Source organism: Orcinus orca, chromosome 12 (assembly GCF_937001465.1).
Source record: "Orcinus orca chromosome 12, mOrcOrc1.1, whole genome shotgun sequence".
NCBI lineage: Eukaryota > Metazoa > Chordata > Mammalia > Artiodactyla > Delphinidae > Orcinus > Orcinus orca.
The window spans coordinates 55566358-55580145 of NC_064570.1; the positions used below are offsets into that span (position 1 = coordinate 55566358).

The following is a 13788-nucleotide window of genomic DNA, read 5'->3' on the forward strand; positions in this document are numbered from 1 at the left end:
AAGGAAGTTCAGTTAATGTATTATGAGTAAGAACACCTACAATTTCAAAAATCTACCATACAGTAAATATCACATTAAAATAACATTGCTGCAGTCAGGAAAACTACGAAAGGGATTTAATGTCACCGCAAGCTTAATTAAACCAGTCTATGCTTATTTAGCATTTACCTTCACATCATTGTTGATTGCTCCACTAAGGTATTTTTGTGTAAACAGAGCTTCCCTAATTAAATAGCTTATATCTGAGTCATTCAGTGATTTCACAACAGTTTGGGCAGTAATCATCACACTCAGAGTGATGAATGGTGATGGCAGGCCCCTAGATGAATCACACAGGAGGAGGCCTAGCAGGTTAAAAGGACGCATGGACTTCTGGGGGAAAAAAGAAAAATATGTATAATTTTTGAAATATTTCTGAATATTCACTCCAAAAGAGACATAGTATTTCTGTTTACCCTCCTGCATTTAACCACATACACCTCTATGACAATATCTAAAAATCTGAGCAACAATAAAAGCAAAGCAAAGGGAGTTCCTCTCCTTGATCACATTGGCAGTATTAATAAAGACAGAATTTTCATATCAGTTTATGGCTTCTGCAGGTATAAACTCAAAATCCTGGGGAATTTCTGGAACTGATCTAAATTTCCAGAACCCGAGCCTATATTGCTCTGCTTTGAATAGATTCATCTCCTTAACTCTTGCTGGGAAAGAGACTCAAATAACCTTTACTTTTTCACACCTAAATGCATTATTTTTTATTTTTTGGCTTATAATTAAACAAAATTTTAAAACTAAGTAAAAATGACATATTACAAAAAATTGTCAATATGCTTGAAAAAGATGATATAAAAGGCAAATGCTAATTAACTAGTTGAGAAATGCAGGTTATGATGTTGGTTGAAAATTTATGGTAAGTCAGAATCTCATTCAAGTTCTAGAGTTGCATGTCATTGCATTTATTAATGACTAAGTAATAACTGATGAAAGCCATATTGTTGGCAGAGCTATGACATAGTAAATCATAAATTACTGCCTGAAGTTTTTTTCTCAGACATATTTGAGGGGGTAAAGTGTGAAATGCCTCTTTCTAGATTATACTTCTTTGATGAAGTTATATGAGTTAAGACTTATAATGTATTGGATACTCAAAATCATTTTAATTTTATACTATGTTATGAGTGAATAAAATATAATTTACTAAAGTTAAGAACAATATTATCAAGTCAAACAGAAGAAAACTATCTGAACAAGAGAAACAAAGATTATATTGCAATACCTACAGGTGAGTGGTTTGAATATTAATCCCTTCAAATTTAAATTATTATGTTCAAATTTATCTCATTCAGAATTTGGCTAGAAACAAAATGTATGTTAAATGTGTTAAGCAACTTTTAGTAATGAGACATTTTAATAAATTTAAATTCAATATTATTTGGCAATGAAAATAAAGAAGAATATGGTAAAAATATTCTTCCTAGTCTATAATTTTGCTATGCCAAAGTATTATTAGATGCTTTGAATTTTTATTAATATGTACTGATAATTTTACATTAAAAGTCCAAGAAAGTCCTATAAAAGAAATTTATTATGTGCTATTACCTAATTTTTAAAAATTCATTTTAATGAAAACACGAATTTATTACACTATTATACCAAACTAACTACACACTACGAAGAAATGATTCCACTTAGATATATAAGTGGATTGATTTCTTAAGTTTCTCATGCAAGTGACCTTGCCTGTATCAATGACTATTTTCTGCAATAACTACGCTTTCTTCAGAAGGCAAAAGTGGATCTGATCAGCTGAGTTGAACAGATAAAAGGAAAAAAAAATCTACACCCTAAGGCTTATAGTTTAATTTGTTTCCTTCTCTCATATATAAGATAAGCTTAAAATGAGAAGAAATAGAAATTCCAAATGCTGTGCCCAGTATTTTCCTTCATTTAAAAAGTTATATAGTTTATACATTTATTAATATTTTGAATTGTTTTATATTTTCCCTGTAAGTCAATATCTTTCAGTAAACAGTGTCAGGGGTAGGGAGAAAACAAAAATTGCTATTTGTATGTTTCCAGGAAACTGTAACAGCTTCCCTAGAACTGATTTAACTGTTATCTTTCTTTTTTTAAATAGCTTTCACATCTGAAATATCTCAGGGAGTTTTGAGAATTATATAATATACTATTTTGATTTATTCGTAACAAGCATTTCCTCAAAGCAAAACAATATGATAAGAGACATTCCTGGTACGTTGGTACATTGTATTTACAACACAAAAAAGCAAACAAACCAAAAAACCCCATCAAGTTAAGGTTTTATATTAAGTATAAGTCAAATTTCTTTATTCTAGAAATTTTGAAATTATGAGTGCTATTATGTAACTAATATTAATGAAGAATATCTGTGCTATACTCTAAAGTCCTCAAACATCCTCCCCAAATCTTATTCAATTCTCACTACCCTCAGTCACTCAGGTTTGTTTAATGAGGTCATCGCATTGAGTAATGTAAGATGCCATGCTGATCTTTAGCTCCAAAAGTTGTTTTCTGTATTTATAAATCTTGCTGCACCATATTTTCATATGTAGAGTTCATTTGTTGAACAAATAATTGAGGGTCCACAGAGTGCAGGCACTATTGTTGTGTGGGCTTACAACAACAAACAGACAAAAATCTCTGCCCTCTTCCACGCAATGTAAACTAAAAGAGGAGGGTAAGGATACATAGGAATCTCACTCCTTCCAGAAACAACACTGAAAAATGCATTTATTTTCTTCAGCTCTTTCCAAATGAAACTGTGAGGCAATGGGAACCTATCAAATCACTGCTTCCATTCCTCTCATAAGTGTTTAAGAAGGTGTTTGATTTTTAAAATTTGTTTGAAAACATCAGCTAATCATATTTCTCCACGTAGTTTCTAGCCCACTTTAAATCAAACTCTGGGACTCTGTCAAGTACATTATCTGAAACATTATTATGTTTAGCATTAAACAGACCTTAGGTGTTCCTAGTTTCACCCTGTAATTTTACTAATTAAAAAAAAAGAAAGAAATTTAGAAGCTATAAATTTCATGTCACTTGTCTAAGATCACATTGACAAGGCTAAATCTAGAATATCAGTGTGCAAAATACTACATGATACTTTAGAGCATATTATCAGCCTCTTTTCTAAAACATAAATTTGTTCATATAACTTTTCATAAATGAGTACAAGTACGCTTGAAAAGTTATCAAAGTTACTCATCACAAATTCTGAATAAATGGTACATCAACTCATGAAGTTGTTGAGTTCTTTAGGTAATTCTTAGGCAAAGAGCCATATGGGATCTAACTATGGAGTATGCCAGGATTTGAACACTCCATCAACACAAAACTGTGGCAATAAACTCAAGCCTTACTGTGAATATAAGTATAATTTAAAGCATTTTGAAAAGAAGTGCTTCTTAAGCTATAATTATGAGAACTCAAGCATTTTTATATATTAGAATTAATTAGAAAACTTCTGAATTAATACATACATTGGCATAATAATGGCAAAGCTTTGGATGGCCTTTCCCTGTGCAAACAATAAAGGGGGTTCATTTTGTGTAGAGAATTTTAAAACAATAATAGCAACAACTGTCACCCGGCGCTGGCAAATCAAAACATGTCAAAAGTAAAATATTCCTCTCTTGAAAATATCTTTTGTTCATCCAGGTTCTAAACAATTACTATTGAGTTTTAACAGCCCAACTCTTATTGAGTTTTGAATTAGCATCTATTTATTTCTTATTCTTTAATAAACATTGTACTCCACTTGGAAACTAATTTGGAGAATTCTCATTATACAGCTCACTCCCCCAAGATATGTGAGCTCAGCTACACTCGCATATTTTTGGAGCAAGAACTTAAGGTTCTTGTTTTTTTGTTTTGTTTTGCTTTGCTTTCACAATGACTGTGCAATCATTATTTTGAGTCTACTATATAATTGCAGGAATATGTAATGTTACAGGAGCGAATGTCTCAAAATTCTCTCAAAGCCAGTTCAAACTATTTTGAGCTATAATGAATTTGAGTAAACTTTACCTAATATGAAAGAATTTAATGTTGAAGTTTTTGAAGTCATTATGGTGGAAAATTTTTGGACTTCCTAGACATTTGAAAGTTGTTAGAAATGATCCCAAAGAAACAAAGACATGGACACTATTGCAATTTCTGGAATTTATCATGAAATGGGATTTTTATGAATCTGTGCCCAACTTTCTAACTATGGTATACATGTTAGAAAGAAACTTTTCAAAATTAAAAGTAATAAAATTATGAATGATACCTGGACAAATATGACTATACCATTTATTAAACACAAATACATGAAGATCCGTTTTGACAAAGTCATTAAAAATTTGCAGAAGTTAAGGCTCAGAAAAATTATAGTGTCATTATTCATTACTGTATAGCCAGTGAGTAGCTGTAAGTGCTTTCCCCTTTCTTTAAAAAAAAAAAAAGATGTAATAAAAACATGTTAATCTGTTATTTTGTTTTCTTTGCATATTGTATCAGTTTCCTATTTCCGCTATAACAAATTACCACAAATTGAGGGGCTTAAAATAACACAAATTCATTATCCCATAGTTCTATAGGTCAGAAGTCCTAAAAGTGAGGTATCTGCAGGGCTGCATTCCTTCCGTGGCCTCCAGGAAAGAATTGGTCTCCTTGCCTCCTAAACTAACTTCTAAAGGTCCTCTGTATTGCTAGGCTGTGGTCCTTTCCTCCATCTTCAGTTCGCCAAGTAACATTTTCAAATCAATCTCTCTCTCTCTCTCTTCCTCCCCTTCCCTGCCATGGGGTCCCCCGGCCCCAAGATTTATATATTGAAACCTAATCCCCAGTATAGTGGTATTTGGAGGTGGGGTCAGTGGGGTGTGATTGGGTCATGAGGGTGGAGCCCTCATGAATGAGATTAGTGCTCTTGTTTAAGGGACTCAAGATAGATTCCTTGTTCCTTCCTGGTCTATTAACTAAGAAGCAGCTTCTCATCAGACACCAAATCTGTTGGTACCTTGATCTTGGACTTCCAGCTTCCAAAACTGTGAGAAATCAATTTCTGTCATTTTTACAGCACCCAATCTCTGGTGTTTTGTTACGGCAGCCCAGGTGGACTAGCACATTCTTTCTCTCACTACTTCTGTTGTGATACCTTCTTAATTGTGACACTTGTGCTTCCTTCTTTTAAGGACCTTTTCAATTACACTGGACCCACCTGGTTAATCCAGGATAATCTTCCCATTTTAAGATCATTAACTTAATCACATCTGCAAAGTCCCTTTTGTCATAAAAGGTAATAAATTCTTATGTTCTCAGGATTAGGCCATGGACATTTTGTGGGAGCCATTTTTATGCCCATGACATGTACATATATACTGAAATATGTATTTATACATTCATTAATCATATGAATGTATATACATGTTCATATACATTATACATAAATATGAAGCTCAATAAATGAAAATTTTCATTGTCTTTTGTGGCAATTATTATTATTTCATTCCATGATTATTATTGAAAAGAATTTTGTCATATAGAAGAAAGAGAATGTTAAAACTAATCAATCCTAGTGTAAAATATTCTAGATATGTTCCTGGTAAATAGTCTGCTATTCCTCTTAAATAAACATATACCTCTTGTAAATAAGATAATTATTCACAGTAACCATTTGTGGCTCATTCTTTTAGTTAACTAAGTCAAATACAATATTCGTAAGCCACCAATCTGAAAAAATAATGTTGCAAAACTTAATTCATAAAAACTTTTTTTAAGTGTAAGATTGAGAAGGTCCTTTGCGGGGGGGGGGGGTGGTGTGTGTTGTGGATGTTTTCAACACTGATACAGTAAAAATGTCTACTGACCATTTGGTAGAAATCAATTTTCCTTTTGTTACTTATTCCTTTAGAAGCAGATGTCCAAATATCTTCCTGACTTTATACAGTCTCAGAACATAGCAAGATACATTTGTTTGAAGCAAGATTCCTAATGGCATATGAAGGCATTGTTTTTCTTCCATTTTCACAGCAACTAAGATTAATGAACAAAGCACAAGTGGCTGACATGAAGCCTACCCATGGGGGTGCCGACGCCATAACCTTTGGAGTCTATGAGGCCGCCAATCTGTGTCAGGTTACAGTTCCTCTGAGTGACAAACTCAATGGTTGTTGACTCCATTAGGAAAGCATAATCAGAGGTGAGGACTCTCTGGATTCCTTCTTCATTACTTTTGACGAGCACGGACTGCCTCCTGCTACTCATAAAGGCCCACATTTTGTCATATGTGGAGATTTTTGATTTCTGGGGAAAAATAAAATACATAAGAAAGACATTTCTTAGTTTCCACATGATCCTACAATATTTAGATGAAATTGACCATATTTAGTTTGCTCATCCTACCTTATAACTGTATTAGTAATAACAGTGATACTAAGCCACAAAACAATCAAAATCTGTATAAAAACATTTCTCATAGCAATTCCTCATCGTATTTCCAGGTATAGAGCAGATTTATTTAACAAATGTATAAAAAATGTCCTGATGTTCAAAAGTTCACAACTAGTAAATCATAGGAGGCAATAAACAAGAGAAAATAAACAAGATTAATAAGGACGGTTTTTTGTGTTTGTATCTCACATGAATATCTCATGTGTACAATTTTATCCTTCAACATTACTATAACATCAAATTTGGAAGATGCAGACACTGGACACTAAGAGGTTTTTTTTTCCCCCCCCGAATTCAGTTGACTATAAGACAGATGTTACATTATCCCCCAAGGATAACATACAGATATAGGTTGAAGAGATGAGAGGAATTTGTTACAAATAAGGATATTACAAATAAGAATGACTACATTTCTGCTAAGACACAATCGGGACACCACAGAACTTCTTTTAACCTGCCTCAGGACAACAGGAAATCAATCATTCAGGTCTTACTAACTAACGATTCCTGGACCAAGAAAATAGAAGAGTTTTTACATCCAACCGGAAATTCTCAGTAGGGCTTCAGTACGATCAATTGCTAAAGGAAAGAAATGGGTTTTGTTCAGAAGGCACTGGTAAAACATAAACAGGAAAAAGGTTAGCATCTGCTTATGGAAAGCTCGTCTGTGAAACCTTTATCTTAGTTTAATTCTTATACAATCACAAAAAATAATACTGCAACAATAAACACAAGAAGGATATTCACCATACTGGTTGCTCTGTCATGAAAATTCAAAACTATTTTCAAATAAATAGATATGCAATCTTTTGCAGCTTAAGCGTGCATTTAGTCCTACATGTGCCAGGACATAAATGCGATATTACTCCTTCCACTAAAACGTAGGTACACAGTAATATTAGAAAAATTCTGGAATTATTTCAATGAAAAAATGGGAAGAAAAACCTTAATTTTGGGGGGAAAAAATACCTAAAGGTACAATGAGTGCTTAATAAAAACAAGTAGCTTTAGAGCTAAGAAAGGGTAGACGTGTAAACCTTTGCTCTCCAGTGAACACTAAAACATGCTAAAAGGCCAGTGGCTTAAAATGGGAAAGAAGGCGGCTAGAACCCCCAGAATAAGATTGATATGATTACAAATTTGGGCAGCTATGGAGGCATGTCAGTTGTTTTCAAGTAAAATAATCAAATGTTAGGAGTAGAAAAGGGAAATGAAAGGAATAATTAAGACTATGATGAAATTCTTATTGGAATAATTAAGACCAATAGTGAGATTTTGCAAAGATGTATCTGGCTATCCAAATTAGTAACATAATGAGGATAGCTAGAACAAGTTCATTTCCTTTCAAAGGTAAAGAATTTTTCTCCTAATGTTTTGGATTAAGTGAGGCCAAAATACAAAATAGAATCAAAATCAGAGCTCACCTGCAGATTAAAGAGATTTTATGTTAAAAAAAAAAAAAAACTTGGATACAGTTTTTGATTTAGTGAATCTGTGACTGATAATAAACACAATCCAAAAATGTAATACTAAAAATTTACGTAATCAAAATTACATGCTCATTTCTTGACAATTTAAAATGTAACATCTTTAATGGAGACTGATAGGGTAATATCATAACATGGGTGTACTCATTGAGGCCAAAAATCAAGCAGAGATAAAAAGTGTACAAAAAGTTATTCTTACTTGTATTGTTCATAAATCTCCTAAATTCTCTGCCTTATTTTAGTTATAGGAACATTAGCAATAAATACATTTTATTGCTTTAGTTACATGATTTTCAATTCATGATAACATGTTCCATCACTGAAGAGTTAATTTAAATAAAAACTTGAGGACTAGTAATTTTGTCCAAAACAAAGGGAGAATATAATGTTTACAATGGCACTAATCATTTAAATAGTATAATTACGTCTTTCTCTTTTTTAACATTAAAAGAAAATTTTAGTTTAAACATTATGCAACACAATTTAAAAGAAGAGAATTACATTTTTAACAGTACATGAATGTATCCATTATTAATATTTTGCTGTGGTTAATGAAGTAAACACATCAATCTTTTTAACAGAACCCACACCCAACAAACTAAGATATATTTCTAATATATTCTTTACAAATGTATAGTTTAATTTTACATTAATGTGAAATTTAGTTATTTTACATTTGAAATGTCTAATCTACAATACTAACCTTCAGCTGACAAAATAAAGATTTTAAAAAATATATTTTTATATAAAATTCTTGGAACACTTTACTGCACTGATTTTTTATTTCTATGAGCATTTCCTAGAAGGTACTATTTATATTCATTTTGAAACTAATCATTTCCTATCTTTTAAAAAAAAATTTTATTGGAGTATGGTAGATTTACAATGTTGTGTTAGTTTCAGGTGTACAGCAAAGTGAATCAGTTACACATATACATATATCCACTCCTTTTTAGATTCTTTTCCCATATAGGCCATTACAGAGTATTGAGTAGAGCTCCCTGTGCTATACAGTAGGTCCTTATTAATCATTTCCTACCTTCCATTATTACTTAAGTATCTCTTATTTTCTGGAATCTATTGTCTATGATTTTTGTACAGGTTCACTCATCTTTCCTGTCTGTCTGCAGAAAATATAAGTATTTCTATTGTTCCTATATGGCATAATAGGTTTTGATAGAAAAGTTACCCAAATCGTTTTGTTTCTCATAATAAAAATAAAAAGCCAAATAATAAATATTTCAATTTAGAAATATTGACTACTTGCTGCTCACACACATTCTATATGGCTTGCTTGCTTGTTTTGCTGTCATTCTTTAACCACAATTTCCAACTGAGCACAGTTATCTCTCAATTATGGCTGTGAAACACAATGCTGCGTAGAAGATATGGGAAGTAAGATTAAAAGCCATTACTACCTTTGTAGACTGCATGTGTGTATGTGTGCAGTATGTAATGCCATTCAACTCTTAAACAACTTCTACAGAAAGTTGAAATAGAAAATTAATCTTTAGCATTGCCTGCCAATTTTATTACTTTTATCATTTTCAGTAGTGAAGATGGTATAGTGCATCACTGGTTTAAAAACACAAGATCTGAACAACATGAATTTTACTGAAACCCTTAAATTTAAAGCAGCTAAGATGGCTTATAAAATATTTGAAGAAAGTATCTGAACAAACTCTTACGCTGAATATGAAGATTACGAGGCTTTTTTCTCTATAAATCTGGCCACTCATAAATACTTGATTACTTATAATTAACTAATATATAGATAAATTCTGAATAATGTAGGCCTGAGCCAGAAGTAATGATCACTAATTCTATATCTCTTATTAATAGAAGATATGTCCTTATGCAAGCCAGTTAATTTTTTAATTCCAGTTTACATAATAGTCAAATATCTTTGCTAAACTTACAGGGTTTTTGTGAGGATCATATAAGACAGTACACATAAACACACTATGCAGTAGTAAGACATTTTTGTAACTCCAATTATTTTTTAAAAAGAGAGCATACTACTCCCAAGTGCTTGTGTTTTATTTTTCTTAAGAAACACCGAGTATTCTGGCAAAGATGGAAGGTTGAATATCATCTTTGAACACATGTCCTCTCCTATGGCATGAAACCACAAGGCAAAAGAGAAATGGATAGGGTGCAACAAAAACAAAATTTTGGAAGCTGGAAAGCAGATAGATGAATTGTAACTGAGCTAACCAACGTTTAGGACCCCCTTCTCCCCTGTAAAAGTTTCTGAGATTGGCATTTCTACATCCTTCTCAAAGCCGGAATGATCAAATGTCTAACAACAGTAGAATTTACTGAAAAAATGTCTTAAAAACAACTATCTCTGAGCAGCTTGGTGACTGCTCGATCCCACCCAAGCAAAGGACTAGAGGTTTTATTCTCTGGGAAGTAAACAAGAGTGCACTGGAGGAAGTGGAGCTACCGGGGCCCATACTGAAACCAGAAGGAAGAGGTTGGAGTCTACAGCCCATGTTGAGACCAGTCAGCATTCTGTCCCTTTTGGTTCTTTGAATTCCTCCAAGAAGATATTTTTAAGCAAAACTGGACTGCTCTAAAGAGATAATAATAATATTAATAATATTAATAACAACAATAATAGTAATAATAGCAGTTAGCACATATAATAGCATGTGCCAAACATTATTCTAAATTATTTATACGTATTAAAATTTTTTAAGTTTTACAAGATTTCTAGTAGGTGGTAGTATTTTTGTCCCCATTCTAAAATTAGAAAACCAAAACACAGAGTGCTTTATAATATGCCTAAATTCACGTGGCCTCTTCCTAGCAAAACCAGGAATCAAACATGGGCAGATTAGCTACCAAGTTCATAGTCTTAATTATTGCACTATATCAACTGCATCTAAAGGCACATATCATGGATTTCCAACAAAACAACCCACTATATCACCCTAAAGTGAAGCTCATAGTTTTTCACACTTAACTAAGCACCCAGAGCTTGCAGTGAGTCTCTAACCTAAATTATAAAGACCAAAACAAATAAAAATGGCATAAATGTCTTCAGAGAGGTAACAGATGCGGCACAAATGCAAAGAAAAAAATGTAAATGGACTCTGTTGAAAGAAAATGCATTCAGAGAACAAATACATATTAAAAATCTGATATCAAAAATGGAAACCTCAAGTGAAATGTAGAATAAAAGAGAATTTAAAACACTGCAATTGGCTTGACCTCTAATTTCAGAATATTTATATTAAATACATGTGGAATTATACTGATATGATACTCTAAGATCTAATGTGTAAGGAGGAAATAAGAAGCCTCAGCTAGTTTTAGTTCTAATAAAATAGAAAATTGTTGAACATTTTCAAGGTAAAATAGACTGTAGGATCTCTAAGGTTAAAATCAATAGATAGAAGCTGTATAAGTTAAAGATTAGGAATAAGAACTCATTTAAGGTCAGTAAGCAGGTATTTAAAATTAATAATCAAATATTTGTATGCTGAGTGTGAAAGTTTATGTAAACTTATTTAGAAATAAGGATATACCAAGTTGCAATGTGAACTAAAGATCGTAGGTGGAAGGTGCAGCATGTTGAAAGAATGACCTGTATACTATGTTCTGCTGACTCTCCTGTTAGACTAAGGTTAGTTTCATTCAGTGAAGTAGCTACTGATCATTGCCAAGGGACGTGATAAAATCGTGGATGGAGACTAAGCTATTGAGCTAAATGTGCACAGTCTTTGAAAGTCCTCTAGCCACAGGGATACAGAGAAGTGAGGACCTACATAGAACACCAGAACAGACTCAGGAATTGGGACACAGCTTGGCCCTGTGCATCACTGTTGCCAAATTCATTAGGAAAGACATTCCAGAAGAATGTTTTAAGAGGAATATGAAAAATGAAAGTCAGGTAATAAACTAAGCATCAGAAAATATAATTTTCTGTAAGGGAAGAATTGAGATAATGGCAAATTAGGGCATAGAAGAGAAACTATTCAGATAGAGTATAGCCAAGTTAAAAACAAAAAAATTAATCAGTGAAAAAAAAAAAGAATATCCTGTTTCACTCCTTTACTTCACAAATGAGAAAACTAAGGCTACTTGATAAGAAAAAAATATTAGCAGTGAAGGTAGATTTGTAAAGAGTAAAATGCTGATAGGATTTATAACATCATGGTTTTAAAGAAGAATTTTAATTCCATAACAAGACAATAACTTCTTTGGCAAAAATGAAAAACAGTCCTAAGTATTATCTACAGTTAGGCTGTACATAGTAATATAAAGTCACACAAATAAATCAAGTCTCAGAGATATTGCTTGAAGTGAATATTAAAATCAAAGCACTGTAAAGGAAAAGCATATTTTAAATGTTTGAAATAAAATCGTCTTATTTTCTCACACAACCCACCCCACTGCTCTAAATACTGGAATAAATTTCTTTCTTTTGTGTGTGTGTGTGTGTCTCATATTAAAGACACTTTTCCTTCTGTGTTACATCAGACAGATTTAGGATGTCAATGTTTAGCAGTGTTTATTTTATCAAAATGCTGAGGCTTGTAAGTTGATTTGGTTTTTGCTACATCAGCACAAAACCAATAAAACTAGTTCATAAGGCACTGTCTTTTTATAATAGCAGTTTTCATGGGCTATGAAACATCAACAGAAGGATAAAAGAAAAAATTCTTGTCAAGAATAAACTTACAAAGAATAAGAAATACAACACTTTTTAAAAATTCAAAGATGCCAAAAGATTGTGTGCTTTACAAAGAGCATTCAGTATACTTAAAATATTTAAAACATATAGCTAATGATTCCAAATTTAAGGATACATAGCTTTCATTTCTGATAGAATTCAAAATAAAGTTTGCAAACTGAAATTACCTGGCTCTTTGAAGATCTCCAATATCTAATGGGTTTTAGGCAACATTTTTCCTGAGCATTTTAGAGAGAGATTTTTAGACACAGTAAGATATTGATACAAGGATAGTGCTTTGAAATTTGTTTCTATCCCATATAAAATGCTATGAAAGCCAATAAAGTAAGGGCTACTCTTGTACCATTGGAGTAGATCTTTTATTGTAAGCAACAAAGTTTACAAATTCAAAGCCATTTTAAAAAAAATCTTTGATTTAAATTCTTTAGGACACAAATGAATTCTTCTCCCCCATTCACTTTGATTGCTGTCAAATACAAATTAAAATTTAGAAACCATCTTGTGTTCATTGGACCTATTTTTATAAACCTGTCAGATACCCTAAAAATGATAAGAAAATATTTGCTAGACCTCTAGAAGTTAATTTAAAATTAACTTTTAAAGTGTGTTCTAGAGGAAAGCTTATTTTCTTGAATAAGAGGGAAAAATCTTTAATATTAATCTTGTTTGAACTATCATAACCACAAAGCATCAACAGTACAAAGAAAATCCAGTACTATTTTGTAATATGTTTTTTATACATAATATTTGAAGCGTTGACTACAACTCAGATTTTTAAAAAAGTTTATCAAGTAGTACAACACCTAAAACATCTTGAAGTAACTTCCTCCCGTTGCGGAGCACAGGCCCTGGACGCGCAGGCTCAGCGGCCATGGCTCACGGGCCCAGCCGCTCCGCGGCATGTGGGATCTTCCCGGACCGGGGCATAAACCCGCGTACCCTGCATCGGCAGGCGGACTTTCAACCACTGCGCCACCAGGGAAGCCCCCAAAGTAACTTTTAAAAAGACTTTATTTATGTTAAGAACCCATCTATTTTTATTTAAAAAATAAACATTCATGAAAAAATATTTTCTCACCTAAACCATAATGTGTGGCAGAATTACTTGAACTCTGGTGT

At 32.5% G+C, this 13788-nt stretch overlaps 1 protein-coding gene across 4 annotated transcripts in view; it reads right to left on the reverse strand.

Annotated features, from left to right (window-relative positions):
- Positions 1 to 13788, reverse strand: part of GRIK2 (glutamate ionotropic receptor kainate type subunit 2) — a 661376-nt gene that overhangs the window by 36668 nt on the left and 610920 nt on the right. For all 4 annotated transcript variants that reach the window (XR_007470694.1, XM_049695632.1, XM_049695633.1 and 1 more), the window contains one exon: positions 6105 to 6330. Coding sequence is in view for 3 of the 4 variants with exons in the window: in XM_049695632.1 (XP_049551589.1) it covers positions 6105 to 6330 (226 nt within the window). In the remaining variant the exon portion in view is untranslated. The remainder of the gene's footprint in view (positions 1 to 6104; positions 6331 to 13788) is intronic.